Source organism: Antrostomus carolinensis, unplaced genomic scaffold (assembly GCF_000700745.2).
Source record: "Antrostomus carolinensis isolate BGI_N321 unplaced genomic scaffold, ASM70074v2 scaffold305, whole genome shotgun sequence".
In the NCBI taxonomy this organism is placed as follows: Eukaryota; Metazoa; Chordata; class Aves; order Caprimulgiformes; family Caprimulgidae; genus Antrostomus; species Antrostomus carolinensis.
The window spans coordinates 34,866-51,815 of NW_010318221.1; the positions used below are offsets into that span (position 1 = coordinate 34,866).

At 35.6% G+C, this 16,950-nt stretch overlaps 1 protein-coding gene across 1 annotated transcript in view; it reads right to left on the bottom strand.

The window, feature by feature from the left end:
- The window catches only part of ACSL3 (acyl-CoA synthetase long chain family member 3), a 31,093-nt gene extending 15,197 nt beyond the window's left edge, over window positions 1-15,896 (bottom strand). The window contains exons 1-4 of the mRNA XM_010168799.1: window positions 15,472-15,896; window positions 9,045-9,222; window positions 2,615-2,724; window positions 1,183-1,321 (exon numbers count right to left, since the gene is read on the bottom strand). Of these exons, the coding sequence (XP_010167101.1) occupies window positions 1,183-1,321; window positions 2,615-2,724; window positions 9,045-9,222; window positions 15,472-15,822 (778 nt within the window). The 5' untranslated portion in view covers window positions 15,823-15,896. The remainder of the gene's footprint in view (window positions 1-1,182; window positions 1,322-2,614; window positions 2,725-9,044; window positions 9,223-15,471) is intronic.
- Between the last annotated feature and the right edge of the window lie 1,054 nt (window positions 15,897-16,950).

The window sequence follows — 16,950 nt, forward strand, 5'->3', positions numbered from 1 at the left end:
ACGAAGAGCAACAGAGGGGGAAAAAAAAAAAAAACCATAAGCAGCAGCTCATGTACTTACTATAACATTAATTGAACATGCTTGACCATAAACAATTCATTGCAGTATTCCACAATTTATGAATGGTTAACTTGACAAAGATAATGTTCCTTTATTATAGTGCATAGTATGTGATATTTCAAAGACTGAAGAAAAGAGGATTAGACACCTTCTTCCGTAGCACACGGATTAACAAATCTCATGGAGCTAATGAATCATAGACATAATGTTTCCTGTTGGTGTTGTCTGAAACAGTTTTAATAGTACATAAAACTGGTACATCAGGAAGGGAAAGCATCTTTTAAAGAAATTAAGATGTCATGATGTTGGGAGCAAATCTGCCATTCCCCTGAACATCAACAGCAGATGGATTAACCACTCACCCTACATCTAAAACAAAACTCAATACAACATTCATGTGCCCTCAGTGGTTAAAAGATTCTGAAAACACAAAGAATAAGAACAGAAGAAAGCAACTACTGGATATAATGAAATCTTAGGATACTAAGTTTAGCAGCTCTTCAGAGCCAAAAAATAAAAATTTGTTGTAATAGTTAAAACACCTTCTGAAATCCTGAATTCCAATTCTAAAAATGTTATAGATTGGAAATAGATTTTGATAAATTTACTAGTGGAATGATACTTTCAGAAACGCAATAAAAGTGACTTAAGTTCTGTCAGATTTAAATATTTATTTTACATTTTGCTGTTCATTAATTTAACAGAACTTAAGGGTAGCAAATGACTGATGTCTTTTGCTATAAAATGCACAATAATTTTCTCTGTGCGCTCTGAATAATCTGGTTTTAATAAGCGTGATCATAAGAATGCTTTCTAAGTTTCTATTCTGGCCTAAATGCTTATCCTAAAAATTATTCAACATATGACAATTGTTGTGGAGAAGACAGTTTTTTTTAAAAGCATTTTACTCTACTCTGTTGAAAAACAAAACAAAAAACCACATCCCAAAATCCAGCCACAACCGAGTCAAAAAACCCCACAGATTTTATTTAAAGAAAAAGCAGATGATACAAGGTTAATGACTGCATAATTTTTTGAGATCTGCAATTTCCCCAAGTTTACTTAACAGGGTCAAAGTAGGACAACAAATGAGACGATCCAAGCAGAAAGAAGAGAACCTACCAGTATCTGCCTTGGCCCCCATAGCTTGCACGGAAGCCATAGTGTGAACAATGACACCTTTGGGAAACTCTGCCCATGTTGTTGGTTTGCCATCCACTGTAATAATGTGTCGCAGCAGTGGAACTTGAGAAATAACTTCCTGTGGAAATGAACATGTGTTCAGAAATCAAACTTGAGGTTTGTGCCAACAAGAAGGAAGGGAGAAAAAAAAAACAAAAACAAACAATCTATCTACTTTATACATTAAAAAAAAAAAAAAGCATAGACATAAAATATCTGAGGATTCATTTGTCTAGCTCAAACAGCTTTAAACTTTCCACATTTTAATTTGCAGGACTAACTGAACTTTCCACTTACAAGTCCAAAAACTTTTCCAGCCGTTTACTGATCTGGGTCTTATTTCAAGAAAAGTCTACAGATAAGACTCCAAAGATTTGTAGAGACAACTGACTTTCCACTCCTATAGAACACTGAGAAGAAAAAGTCCTGGGCAGCAGGTGACACTGAGCTTACAATAATTCTTATGTTGCTCCTTGATTACTATGCTATTTAAAATAAGCAAAAGCTAGCAAAAATAAAGAAAATTATTAGTTAAGCACTAGTTGAGCATTTCAAACAAAATGTCAGTTCTAAAACAATTATCAGTGTTGTAGTGGAAAAAGAGATTATTATAATCTCTAGCAAAAGAAATTAATTCTCTTGCTGCAAGCTGAAACAAATGTGCATTGTACATATACTGTCATTCTAGTAACTTTAAAAAAAATAAGGTTTGTGAAATTCTCATTCAAAATTCAGCAATAGCACATAGTTTTTAATTAAAACAATTCTCTTATGTGAAATGTCTTGTTCTCCCAAAACACATAATGATGAAACTCATGCAGATGAGTTGTCCTACTTGTGTATTCGATCTGGGTCAGTAAGTAAAAAAATTTTTTTTAATTGTTCTCAATGTTTCATAAGCTTTCCCCTGCACTGGAAAACAGCTCTAAATGTTTGAGCACCTGCCTTTAGATTTAAGAGCCATTCTCTGCTGGGAAAACATCCAACAATAAATCAAGAGGATAATCACATTTAGCTATTCATATACAGTTCATATGCTGTTCTGTTCTTCCCATTTGTTTAAACTGTTAAATTTATAGGCATTAAATCCACCTAGAAATAACAGTTTCTTGTAAAGGTGTTGTTCCAGGCAGCACTGCAGCTCTTCAAAAGTGCAAATTGCTCATCCTCATCCTCCAAAGTCACTGAGGAACCTAAATACCACCGAAGGCTAACTATGTTTTTTTCTGTACATGGAGATACATAAATCTTATTCTAAAAATGTCTGTCCTATCAAAAGGCAATAAATCATTGCTGTGTACAAGGGAACCCAGCTTTTTAACATAATGAACATATACATCGGGAAGAGATGGACAAAGAACAGTTTTCTGACCTTCAGTTTTGTTTGCAAAAGTTCTTTACTAGTAATGATGGTCGTCACCTCCGTTTCATTTAGCCCATGTACTATTGCTGGGCCTCCCAGAGTAGCATACAGAGTAACAACTGGAACAGAAAATGGGGGGAAAAAAAAATGGTGAATCTCTATTTTACAGTTTCAAGTATAGTTTACAATAAATGGCCGAGATTAACCTATTCTAAGTTAGGCAAAACAGTAAAAGTACTTAACTAATATGACGGTGGTACAGTTTTGTGCTTTAAAAAAATATATATTACATGGATTTAAATACAGCATAATTGTTGTATTTAATTAAACAATCATTGTTTATGCAACTGTTTACTACTTTTCAACCATTTTTCAAGGTCTAACCAGAGATACCAAAATCACATTACCCTGTGTAATTCTCTTCTAGATCTACTCTTGCACCTTCATGGCTTTTACCATTTTAAAAGCAGGCATCTGTTCTCATTTTAATACTGTTTAACAGTCGTCTTGTACACAGGAAAGAAACAGCTGTCATTTACCTGACTTTTCAGAACTCACATGCTCTGTTACTAGCTTTTTACAATCAACCGCTAATAAGAAATTGTAACATTCTAATGCATGTCATCAGCAGATTAAGTCTCACACTGCATAATAAATCTGTGACTATCATATTCTCCCATCTATTTAAAATAACACAATAAACATTTAGTCATCACAATCATTAAGACATCATTGAACTGACATCATGAGAATACAGATCAGCAAAGAAAGAACATATTTAGGAAACTGACTATTAGAAACACTGTTTCCTGTATTTAAGGACAGTTCCTTATCGACAGTGTTAAATCACAATTATTTCATATTAAAAATTTAAAAATCATATTTAATTTCTTGCCACTTTTATGGGAACTACATGAGAAAATACAGGAAGAGACTGGGGAAGAAAAAGGTGTTTCAAAAAGGTAGAGAGGTATTGCTCTCAAAAAAATTGTAATTGCCTACATTCCAAGCAGAACGCTAAACAGGAGCATCTCAGAAAAGCTGTAAGGTCAATCAACACAATCACTCGTAATTGCAACATCAGTGCTGTAAATTTTGTTCGTATTAGGTATTTAAATGTCTTCTTTATTTTAATCTGGAGTTAGCTGAATATTTATACAACTTAATTATTAAAACAAGACACCCCATTGTACATTATAGGGTTGTAACTATACCACGTTCACTACAGCAAGAATAAAAAAATAAAAATAACTAATAATCTAACTCTGTTGTATTCTGAGACTTGAAATTCAGGGAATTACTAACCCAGTGCAGCACACTAAAGAAGAACTCAAAAGTAGTTTTCTTACACACAAAAGTAAATAGTTGACCTCTACTTACTTTTTCCTTGTTAAAACAGCCCATCATAGTTCAGAACTGTTGCAGGGCAAATGCACATGCACTGTGTTTTCTTTAATTTGGTGGGAGCAAAGTCCAGAAGAGTGCCTCTACTAGTTCCCACGAGCTCTCTCTACTTACTGCAGTGACCCCTGTTATATAAACATCTCGCAGAAATTCAGTTTCCCCAAGCTAACAAGCACAACCGAGACAACACACCAGCCAGGAAGTATAATCTCTGAAACAGCCATTTATTTAGTTAATTACTCATCTACAAATAAGTACCTCAAGGACAACTCAGATCTATATGACAGAGCCAAAGAGAAAGAGAGAGACAGCACTTATTTAATGGTATGCTGATGTCACAGAGAGAAAAAAACTGACCAATGACTCTGATCTGTGAAATTCTCACTAAATTGGCACCTAAAACTTCCTCAGGCAAATGTGGAAGTTTAGGTAATTTTTTTCTCTCCTTTTTCTCTTGAAGACATACCGAGAAGGGATTATCATTAGTGTTTATTTTTACATATGCAACAGTACAAATATATAAGCAAAAGCGAGTCTTTGATATCTGGATTTCTGCTAGGAATACTGCTCTAAAAGTCTGACAAAAAGAAAAATCTCAACACTACCAAAATCTTCAGCTAATACAAGAACAAAGCCTTGCCCTCAAGAAACCAACAGAACTTTTGCCATTTATTTCAATGTAACCAAAATGTTAAACTGAGTACTTAATTTCAGCATCCATCATACATAAAAAATAAAAAGCAAAATATACCTTTAAAGGCTTCAGCCAAATCAGTTCTGACAAAACCACTTCTACTCAAGCTTCAGGAAGGTACGATAGAAAAATGAAACACAACCTTTCCTATTTATTTCATTATTTGATTATACACTCAGGTGTTTTATCTGTCCGCTCTGGTGAAGAGATCTTCACACAGATGAAGAGGAGATACTTTGGAAAAAAAAAAAAAAAAAATCTGTTTTCATGTTAGTACTTTTTTTCCTCCATTTTTGAACTAACAATCCACTCTACCTCCTGCAAACACAAGACTTAAACAGCTTCAACAATGTAAAATTTACAATCAAGCAAGTATTTCTAATCATAATACCACTTGTTTGTGCGAGTAATCCGTAGCATAAAAATTACTTTCCCCATTTTAATTCTGTAGTATGAAAGTCATTCTCTCCAACACTAGATATGAAGCAGATAAACCTGCTCTCTTGGCATCAGTTCTGGGCATGCACCATCAGATTCAATACATTTCACATTCAGAAATAATGTCACAACACTACCACAGCCGTTAGCTGCTGTGAAACTTGTAAACTGAAAAATGCTACTATAAGTCATCTAGCAATATCTGGCCACCCTGCTTCTTCAACATCATCTGAATGTTATAATTCATTCAGCAAACTGGCTACGTGAATACTGCATGATAATATCATTATCTGCCAACACACAAGTCAGCCAAGTTCACGTAAGATGACACACAGCTTAGATACTAAATACCACGTCAGACAGTGTGCCGAAGCACGTCTCAAAAAGGGAATTTAAAACATTAATCCAACAAAACCAAAAAACCCCATGCATACCATTCTACACACGACATCCATCCACTAACTCTTTTTTTTTTTTTTTTCCTCAAATCACAAAATCTTCCTAGCATTTGTAAGTGTACTTCACTTCCAAAGAAAAAATAACTGATACAAGCCTTTGCATTTTATTCTCAGAATAGTCACTAGGAATCTAATAGATCCCAAAAGTGATAAAAGGGAACTGACATGGTGTATTATGAGACATGTAATTTAAAAGCAACACAGGTATCTTGTTTGAGAACAGCCTGTGCAGATCTCTGCTCTGGCAGGCAAGTTAGCAGCAGTTACTCAGTGAAGAAAGGACCAAAATACCACAGAATTTAGGTTGGAAGGCACCTGGGAAGATCACCTGCACTAAACAGTTCATTAGAGCAGAGCGCTCAGGGCCATGGCCAGTCCAGTTCTAAGTATCTCCAAGGATGGAGATTTCACAACCATTCTAGGCTCTTGTTCTGGTATTTAACCACCCTCACAATGAAGGCGTTTGTCCTAATATCTAATCAAATTTTCCTGTGTTTCAACTTGTGCCTGTTGCCTCCAGTCTTATCCAAACACACCTTTGAGCAGAGTCTGGCTTCATCCTCTTTGTACGCTTGCTTTAGATGATTTATAGACAGCAACAAGATCTCACCTCACTCATCTTAATGCTGAACACACCCCACTCTATCAGCCTCTCCTATGTCACGCTCTCCAACCCTTTCAGCATTCTGGCAGCCCTTCAATGGACTCACTCCAGTATATCAAGGTCTTTTTTTTTCTACTGGGAAGCCCAAAACTGGGCACAGTACTCCAAGATGTGTACTCACTAGCATACAAATGGAGGAGAAGGACCACTTCCCTAGACCTGCCTGCTATGCTCCTGTTACGACCACTCAGGATGCTGTTAGCCTTCACTGCAAGAAGGCACTGCGTTCTCATGGTTGACTCATTACCCACCAGGACCCCCAGGTCCTTTTCTGCAAAGCTGCTCTCTATCCAGTTGTCCCCCAGCCTGTATCAGTGCATTAGGTTGTTTTAGCATACACACAGGAATTTATAATTGCCTTCATGAGGTTCCCAACAGCCCACTTTTCCAGCTGACAGGCCCCTCTGAACATCAGCTCTGCCCTGCAGTGTACTGGCTGCCCCTACCAATTTGCTATGGGCTGCAACCTGCTGTGTCTACGCTCTGTCCCATCATCCAGGTCCTCAATAAAGACATTAAACAGTATCAGACTCAGTATTAAACCTTGAGGGCTGGCAGCTAACTTGGTCCTGCTGATCACAATCCTTTCAGCCAAACAGACCAATGAGTTTTCCGTCCATCTTACCAGCTACTTATCCAGTCTCTAAATAGTCTGGATGTACAGACACTACAGGAGACCCTGTCAAAGGCCTTGCTCAGGTCACAGGATACAACATCCACTCTCTCCTTGTCCATAGAGCCAGTCATCATACAAGGCAAGCAGGCCAATTTTGAAATGGTATGTGCTAGGACAGTACATCTTGTAACCAACTTCACCCTTAAAACTGAGGGAATAACACAGTGTAAGGGCATACACAAAATAACCACATAGACTCACAGTAAAGATTTATTTAAAAGAAAACTGCCATATATTAATGAATGTATGGTTTCTCAAACTGAAATAGACTCGTGCTTTGAGCAGAGAAGGACCAATTTTCTTGTTAGGCTTGCTTCCAAAAATCTGAAAAAAAGTCTACGTGATATACAGCTTCTGAATCTTGGGACTGTCCTCTGCTAGGGCAAGAGTTGGACTCGATGATCCTTGTGGGTCCCTTCCAACTCACAACATTCTATGATTCTATGATTCAGTATAGGTAGACAGTAAATCAGGAATTTCTGCACATCTGGCTTTTACAGCCCATCTCTTACTGAAGTAAGGTAAATGCGGTAGAGGAGAGAAGAGGCCAAAGCTTGTGAGGGACGGCAGCTTTCAGAGTGGCCTGTGGGAAAATAAGCAATGTCTACACTGAGAACATCACAGAACCCAGCCAGGCTGGGCTTACATTTAGGTGAATGACATATTGAGGAGTGATGATGAAACAGACATTTGAAAACAATTCCCATACCAAGTTGAGATCAGCACTCAATAGCTGTTTCTCAACAAGAAAAATGGGCCTAGAGCTCCTACGCATATCCTTGTGCCTGGGCTCAGGCTGGGTTAAGGTATACAGCAGGCTTCCCACCGTGGCAGAGATCACCTCGGACACAGTTGCAGCTCTCTACATGACTCGAGTGAAAGGGGAACAGACTTGGCTTTGCATTTGTCTCTGCCCTGTGCTGAGAAGCTGTGCAAGGACACCTCCAGCCAGTCTGTCCTACTCTGTCACTTCTCAAAGGCACCAACAACACAGCCTGCAACTGCGCTGTGTACACATCCTGCCAAGAAGGCACCTTCTCCTCCTTGACCAGACTCAGCTCTGCTCCAACACAGTTAGTGGTCTCCACAATAAAACAGCAGAAGACTAAAGGATAAATAACTAGAAGTTACAGAATGGGACTAAGACTGTCATTTGGACAGAAGAGCCCAAAAGACACTTCTCTTACGGTCACTCCATGAGAAAATCAGGAGTATCGACCAGGTCAGAGAACCTAGTCTCAGACCACTGCCAGAGTTAAGGATCCAGCTAGTGTATGACTAAACCAGGTACTATGAATGAGACTGACTTTAAATAGCTCACCAAAACTAAACACAGTTTTAAAGTTTCTGAAGTAATAACTCGGACTCAAGCTTGTCCCTCAGCATAGTCTCAAATCAGCATTCAGGTTAAATTAGTATGTATGAAATGACATGCAGTGGACTACGAGAAAGTCAAGAGGTGGAGAGAAGAAATAAAAATATTAAAATATTTAAAAATATATCAGGCTCAGTCTAAGCTTTGAGTTAAGGAATTACTTTCAGTTTAGTAAAGGAGTTACTAAGCAGCTTTTTAATTTGAAAGAACTGTACAAAGTAAGTTCAGGACTTACTCATTCCTTTTCACTTTTTAGAGATAACAATACAATAAACTCTAACCAAAATCAAAATTGAAGAGCTGACAAACTATCCAGCTAAAACAGAACTTACAGGCACAGATGAAGGTTTGACATTAGCTCCTGAAACTGAGTCAATGAATTCATTGATTAATGTGATTTTTGTCTGTTTGTTTTTAGAAACTTGGGAATCTGTACTGATTTGAGATTAAAAGAAAATAAGCCTGTCACAAATTCATTGAGCAAGATATGCTTACAGAGACCATACTCCAGCTGCAAATAGATACACATTTCTCTACTCAGTACGGTAAAACACTACAAAGTGCATAGTCCCTACCTTATGCAGTATTTTTTATTTGTAGTTTTAAACACCCTGTATAAACTTTATATGAAGTTTTCTGAGTGTGTGAAGTGAAGTAAGAAAAAGATTTGTTTTCAGATTGTGTTGTAAGATCAAAAGACATAAATATTTTAGGAAAAACGCATACTTACGCTGGTAGTTGCACATAAAGCAGGCCTGTGCTGCAATCATCCACTCAGCTCTAGTCTCACAAAAGATAGCAATGTTAGTCTTTGGTCGCTGACCCAACACTGCCAAGCCATTCCCAAAATTAACAGCTTTAATGTATACATCTTCGTATGAAAGCCAGGTGTACTTGCCAAGGATGACCTAATAAGAATAATAAATTCAATTCAGAAAACAAAAATCCTTAACACACGCTCTAGTACACCTTTATCCACATGAAGAAACCACAGGTATTTGAAATAAAAGTCGCTTAAATTCTAAAAGCAGTTTATTCCAGATAACAAAAACTACAGGGACTATGGAAGTTCTAACACAAATACTGCAATATCTCCACACATTTTATCACCTCGGTTTCTGTTTTCAGACTAGGAAAGCACACAATTCCCACTGTATTTTGTAGGTTCAGAAGCCCTCCGAAAGGCTGTGGTTATCTGATCCATATGCCTTTACATTTTTACAAAGGCTTGGTTTATTTTATATAAAGGGTGACAAGCACTAGCTAGTACAATACACACTCTGTATTTGATTTCTTGGCTATCTGGGCTACAATTCTCCTACACAAATATGAGATACTTAGGTGTTCATTCTCAAAAAAAGGGGTGGGGAGGATGGACAGACCAGAATCCAGGAAGCTGTGTATTAACAGGTCCTCAGTCAGAAATTGTGAAACCCCCTTCCCTTTGTTTGTTCCAAAACAAATATCTGGAGGAAGAGGAGCAATCTTTTTGCCCTTTGTCACTGCTAAACAAACGTGGGTCAGAAGACTGGACTGGAAATTACTGACAAATCTCAGTACTGAAAAGTCTTGTGGAAAAAGTTAAGCAATCTAATTTTCTTCTATACAGGAAAGCTGATGCACACTAAAAACTGGATTTGAATTCACATTTCACTACTTGTTGTAAATTTCTATGTGTGCACTTACACCTTGCAGTACCATTTTCTCACTGAGTGATAGGTTATTTCTTTGACGACATCCTAGAAATTTTAGTATACAGATACAGTACAAAGAAGATGTTTCACACTGAAAAAATCAGACTCAAATTATTATACTTTACCTGTCTAGTTATACAAGCACCTTGACAATTCTGAAAACTAATTCCTATTAGTCAAGTATTCTGGATACTTCCTTTGGCTATCTAGCATTAGTAATAAATGCAAGCAAACAATTAAAAGAAGGAAAAAAAAAAGGTAGAAAAGCTAATTTCTCCCTCCTCCATTTATTTGATTTTCCAGATTTCATTTATCAACTTTAACTAAATTTCAAACTTGCTGTAAAATCTAACAAAATTTTGGCACAAAACTACATTTCCAATGAGTCTGTATTTATACATTTACTTCCTTAATAAGATAAATTTGAAAATCTCTCTGAAATTCTAATGGAAAAACAAAATCTAATAGATTTCTTTTATCAAAACACTTTTTCAAACTGCTGAAGTTTACTACTGAGTAAATGAACTGTACCTACTACAGCCTTATTGGATATTGCTCATCAACCTACTCGTTTAGCAGGACAAACCTTTCTTAACTCTTACCTGGTCTCACAGCTACAGCCCCCCAGGGAGAAGGACCCAGGAGTTCCCTTCCATTTCGATACACCAAGATATTTCTAGTGTGGAAAACTTCTACTGCTTCCAAATAAAATACTGCACCTCTTCCTGCCCATCCAAATTTCAGTAATCTGTAATTTTAATTCCAATTTGGGACATTTTTCCCCCAAATGCAGTATTTTTTGGCAGACTTGGAAATTCTTGACAAGCTCATCAGTTGAAAACAATTTACAGAAATGAATCAGGCAACACCCTTTCCAACATTACACTCTACCTACAGCATGGCCTCAGGGATGCTGCTCTCAAATAATTAGGCCAAGAAATACAAGCAGATTCTTGTTACTGTTTCTGGTAAGTTTGCCAATCCATAAATGAACAGGTTTTGGTAATTTCCACCATTCACTATGTAACTCACTAAAGTTGAAATAATAAATAATTAAAGGGGCAAAAGTGGATCTTTTTGAATAACACTTTTAATTCTGATTTTCTCCCTTTTTTAATTCTCTTAAATAATTTATCCTCATTGTTTAGAAGTAGTGAAATAAAGCCTTACTGTTTTTTTCCTTTCTTAAGAGGTTATGAACCCCACAGAAAAGTAGTATAGCACTGTTAGTTACAGTTATTTTTCTTTATATATAGAAATATATTTCTGAAGAAAACTAATGTGTGAAAACAGATGAGAAGACCTTTTAAAATGCAGCTATTTAGAATTTGACTTTTCCCACAGGCTTCCATATATTTAAATTCCCATGTTCCCTTCCTCCCCATGGCCAGCATTTCTTCTCTATTCCCTCCCTATGATATACTAATATACTGCTTCTCTGTATGTCCCTTTCTTCTGCATTTCTCTATATGCTTCTTTTCCAGGACACAGAGCAGGTTATGGTTTTTCTCATCCTTCCTTATGTTCGAGTATGTCTCCAAATCTATCTCCCTTCTTGGCCCTTCCCTCAGTAGCTTTTGCTATTATTTTCCAATGTACGGTTGCTACTGTAAACAGCTGTTAAGACTGATGGTAAGTGCCGTAATCTTTTAAACATTCACATATGTTTAATTTTACAACTTTCAGAACTTATTTCTGCTAGATAACTACTTACATATATAAAGAAAGTAACTGTCCAAGAGTTTGCAAGAGAATGGCCGAAGAAGTCAAGATTATTGAGAACTGATTAAACACACATAAAACCAAACACTAAATCAACAGATAGCAGCTCTGAATATCTGCTTCAAAATAGTACATTAAATAGAAAACTAGTGCCCTCTAGTGCATCTGCTTTTAAACATACTTACACTGCAAGTTATTAAAAATATTTGAGTCATCTATTTAATGCATTGGAAAATATTATTAAATATCAGTACTGTATTAATATTCGGAAATCCAGCAAAGTATAGAGATGAAATACTCACTGCACAGTGAACATTTCTTTAATCTAGATTTTACTCAAATTATTCAAATTTTATTATTCAAATTTTTAGTGTGAAGGTGTCATAAAACGTTCTCAAAAAAGCTGCAGGCACATGTAGAGTCATTAAACTTCAGTTACTTTTTAAGGTCTTCCTAAAAGTAGCTTATAAGGCTCAAAGAACCTTGACTACAATTCGAAAATTGGTGATCATGAGTTAAATATATTCTCTTGTAGAAAATATATTAAAAATATTACAAAGGAGGTTATCCAAAACGTCCATTTTTGACCTTTTTTGCAAGGAAACGTGGATTGCAGCTGAACACTTCTCAAAAACCCCACCCTAAAATATTACTTACATAGCACCCTATGTTTTTCAACATCATAAGCTGCTCTTTTACGACTCAATGACTTGGCATGGCAAGAACCTTCCTGTAACTTCACAGTAAGTTTCCATATCATCTATAATGAGTAACATTCTGAATGTGCTTGCTCACATGCTTATTGTTTCATCTGAGTCCCACGGGCTTTAGATGCATCACTTTCCCTTACCAAAGTAGTGTTTAGTTTTCCCCACTATGTCTTATTTGTTATGTTTCCATTAATTCTGTTCTTGGTTACTAACTCTTTTTAAAATACAACAAACCAACCAAACACCACCTCCCCCCTCCTCCAAGAAAAAAAAAACCAAAAACCAACAGAAGAACACACAAACAAACAAAGCAAAATCCACATACCAAGATATATAAAAGTAAGCACATGATAATATAATCAGTAACTAAGATGATATAAAATAATCAACCAGCAGAATAAAGTTCATTGTTTGGGCATCATAAAATTTAAGATGTGTTTAAACTAATTAATTTTTCCATATAGTTACATCTTAATCTCTAAATTTTTTTCTACATTAATTTATCCTAATTTAAACACATACTTTATGAAATTAATATTAGGCATGCTCTCCAATTCATGTATTAAAGGACACTACAGAAGAAAACAGGAAAACTAACTTCATATTATAAACTATATTATATTATAACTACACATATGATAAAATGCAAAAAAGTAAGCAGAAGCAAGTATTTGTATTTTAGTAACATCCGTTAATTTCTGCTACTCTAGCAAATACACAGGAATAAATCTTTTTAACAATATAAAAATTCAAGAAATTACAGATTATCTGGGATATCACTGCTCTCAGAATAAATAAATTTACTATCTTATCTTAAAGATGTTAAATATCTAGCTTTAAATAATTTTAGCTAGAAGTGTGAGCACACTTAATTCTCCTAAGCATTAGAAGCTTTATATTTTACTTTTTTGAGATATATATTTACCCATTAATTAATGAATCATTAATTAAGCTAATCTAGCCCATTGTAATTTCCAGAGATACATCTTCCAATAGGTAATGCACTTCAGTACACAGACCCATGATCTACTTTCAGATCTGCCCCTGACTTGCAGATAACCTCAAAGAAATAAATCAATCATTCCCACCACCGTGTTTAAATTCTGAAAGGGAAAAAAATAATTAACAAGTCTTGCAACTCCCGTAAGGCATAGAAATTATATGCACTATATCTAAGAATTAAAATTGTCATGCACCTTTTCAAAAAGTTGCACCAAATAAACCTCAACAAGTTGCCTTTACTAAAGGGAACCACGCAATAAAAAGATGTGTTATGAAAGACAAAAACCAAAGGAAAAGAACCCTGACATTCAGAATCAACAAGCTATCTTGTGAAATTTTCCACTTTTCCTTGCTTTGCTAAAACATGTTAGGAGGTATTAAGAAACACTGTATTCCTTAATGGAAAAAAAAAATTAAAGTACAACTTGCTAATGCCACAACTTGGAACAGAATACGATGAGGGCAAGTATGGCAATCGACCATAATGAACTGTTGTGTCAAGCTTAGACAAAATTACTTTAGGTAATTTCTAAGTCTAAATACTTAGAAACACGTAACTTAAGTAGGTCAACACCAACATTCTTCAGCTTTCCAATATTCAGACGACTTTGCTTGCATAATGGAAAAGGCTAAAACGCCTAAGTTCTTAAGCCTTACATTACTAATTATGTTTTAAAAAATGTGCACAAATAATGGGCAGCCAAAATTCCGATTTGTGCTCAGAAGCCCACTTTGTACAACATGAACTTTCCATTTCTTTGTTGGGCAATGAGGCAGCAAAATGTGCATCAAGAAAGATTCTATGTACCTGTTTCTCCCAGCATTTCCTTCATACTGAAAAATGAACTCCATAGCTGGGAGGAAGTTTCATTAACAATTAAAGCTTCTATAAACACTTTAGCAGAACTAAACTGTGCCATGAATTGCGATATTAACCAAATGCTTTAAACATTATATTCCTATATCAGAATTAAAATTAGCAGTATTTAAGGAATCCTTTATCATAGGAGGAGATAAATTTTTCTTCTGCAGGAAAACGAATCTTCACTAAAAATTGTCTTTATAGTGTGTAGTTAACAACTACTAATAAAGAAGTGCAGACCTTTAACACATATCAGCACATATAAGCGTATCTTATTAATGGTATCTTGACTCACTTTTCCAGGCAAAACTGCGTTTTTCATACCCCTGAACAAATACAAAGCAGCAACTGACAATATAGGCCTGAACTTAAGACTATAAAAGGCAGTCCCTTGAAACAACAGTTTTATATTGAAACTACATCTCTCACACACACCTTGATTACAGACTAGCAGAAAAGTAGTTCATAAAGGAGATAGAAAGAAAAAAGAAAAAAAAAAGACAGCTCTTCCAATTAAAGTCTGCCCAATCCTTTTCCAAACAAAAATTTCATTTAAGCCTTGAATTCACAGGGTACAACAGTGAATCCTTAAGTTACAATGAAGTTTACTGGAATGGCATATCTGAGTATAGGTATCTAGTAACTTTTCTATATTTATCTGATCACAGTTCAGAATAACACAAAAGGAGAGATTTTTTTTAAATTCCCTTAAAAGTAAAACTTTAAAGCCAGCTACATCAACAGCTAAACATTAAAAACAAATACCTAAAACACATTTGCATTTTTTTTTCGTATTTATCTGATCATAGTTCAGAATAACACAAAGGGAGAGTTTGTTTTTTTTTAATTCCCTTAAAAGTAAAACTTTAAAGCCAGCTACATCAACAGCTAAACATTAAAAACAAATACCTAAAACACATTTGCATTTTTTTTTCTTTCTCTGAAACCATTTAAAAAAAAAATATATCTATGTAAGGATGCAAAAAGAAGGTTCCAATTCAATTTAAATACTGAGTAATGAAAGGTCAGGAATTGGAGAATTTAACTCTTTTCATGACTACTTAATCTAAGCAGAGAAACTTATTTTTCTCCCCGATTTGCTTTACTGGACTAGAAAGTAAACACACTTTGAAAAACTTCTTGAAGGCAGACTGCAAAAAGACATACCTTTTTAAAAACTTTTCCTGATGGCTGGATTTCATCTTCCTCTTTTAGGATTTCACGTGTTCCCAAGAGCTTTTTGTCCTTAAATTTAGTTTTAGCATATTTAAAAACTTTGTCAAGTGTATCACACCCAGGATATAAAACTGAAGCTAAACAATGTAGACTGTTAACAGATCTGTATGCACTGCCAGGCTTGTTATTCACAGGTTTAGCTTTCACCTGCTTGGCTTTTGCTATAGCCTGTCTTGATCCTGAAAATAAGTACCACGGAATGTACGTTACAAAGGAGTACACCAAGACTATAAAGTTTATAAACTGTAGAAGAACAGGGTTGATGTCATGCTTCAACTTCATTTTGGCAGCTTTTGAAGTTCACAAGGAAGAGTTCGGAAACATGTATCAGTTAGACAGGAATCCAAAAAGATCTGAAAAGAGAAGAGAAAATCTAAGTGATAACTCTACTGCTGTTGGCAAGGGGGTTATTTTCAAATATATTATTGCAATCCATAACAAAGTAGGTCTTTTTATGCAGGAATTAGGCTAAAAGTCTTAATCCCCACCACAAACGAAACAAGACACCAACACACAAGGAAAAACTCTTCAATTCCCATTAACAGATTGCAGTACTTAATAATACTTTTATTTCTTTGGACACTACACAATGCAAACACAGAACCTAAGGAATTCGGGATCTGGGTTTTTAATTAAATGACATCTGAATGGCATGTATTCATCTGAAAATGTTATGTGATTGTATAATTTAAAAGATTCTCTCCAAACACATGAGAATACCTACATGTGTATCTTCACTAGCAATCTCCATGACTTTTGACTGTAAATCATCAACCTCCACACAAGCCCTAAGAACACAAGTAATGCCACCACTCTGCACCTGGGAATCCTGATCACTAAGTTTGTTGAAATGCTTTCCAAACATCATTCAGACTGGGACACCAACATAGGAGAAGGGAAACGGAAACCTTCCCCCATGAAGGCCCTGTACGTGACAGAACTTTGCTGGTTCTTTTATTCCTTCGAGGCTTTCCATCAGTCAGTCCTACAATTTCAGTCTCAGTACCAGTACGCAATGGACACAGTTGTTATATAAATAAATAGACAGTAAGTTAACTAAGATTTAGTAAATATTGGAAAATGACTTAGAAATATCCACCAAATCCTACAAACAGCACTACGAAGAGATGTGTAACTCTTCCTAGGGTCCCTAACAATGCCAAGATATGCACTTTGACTTGTTTTAAAGCATCATTTATCATATCTAAAGAACACAACGATGTAACTTCCTAACATATTCTGCTGTTGAAGCAAGAAATTATGCCATCTATCTCCAAGATAAAAAAAAAAAAATCAAGAAAATAATTAAAATCATTATGGGAAACAGGGACACTTCTTGCAACAGTTGAAGAATTTCTGCAGTGGTGAACGAGCTACCAGGTACAAAAATGAGTGTTTTGCACATAAAAG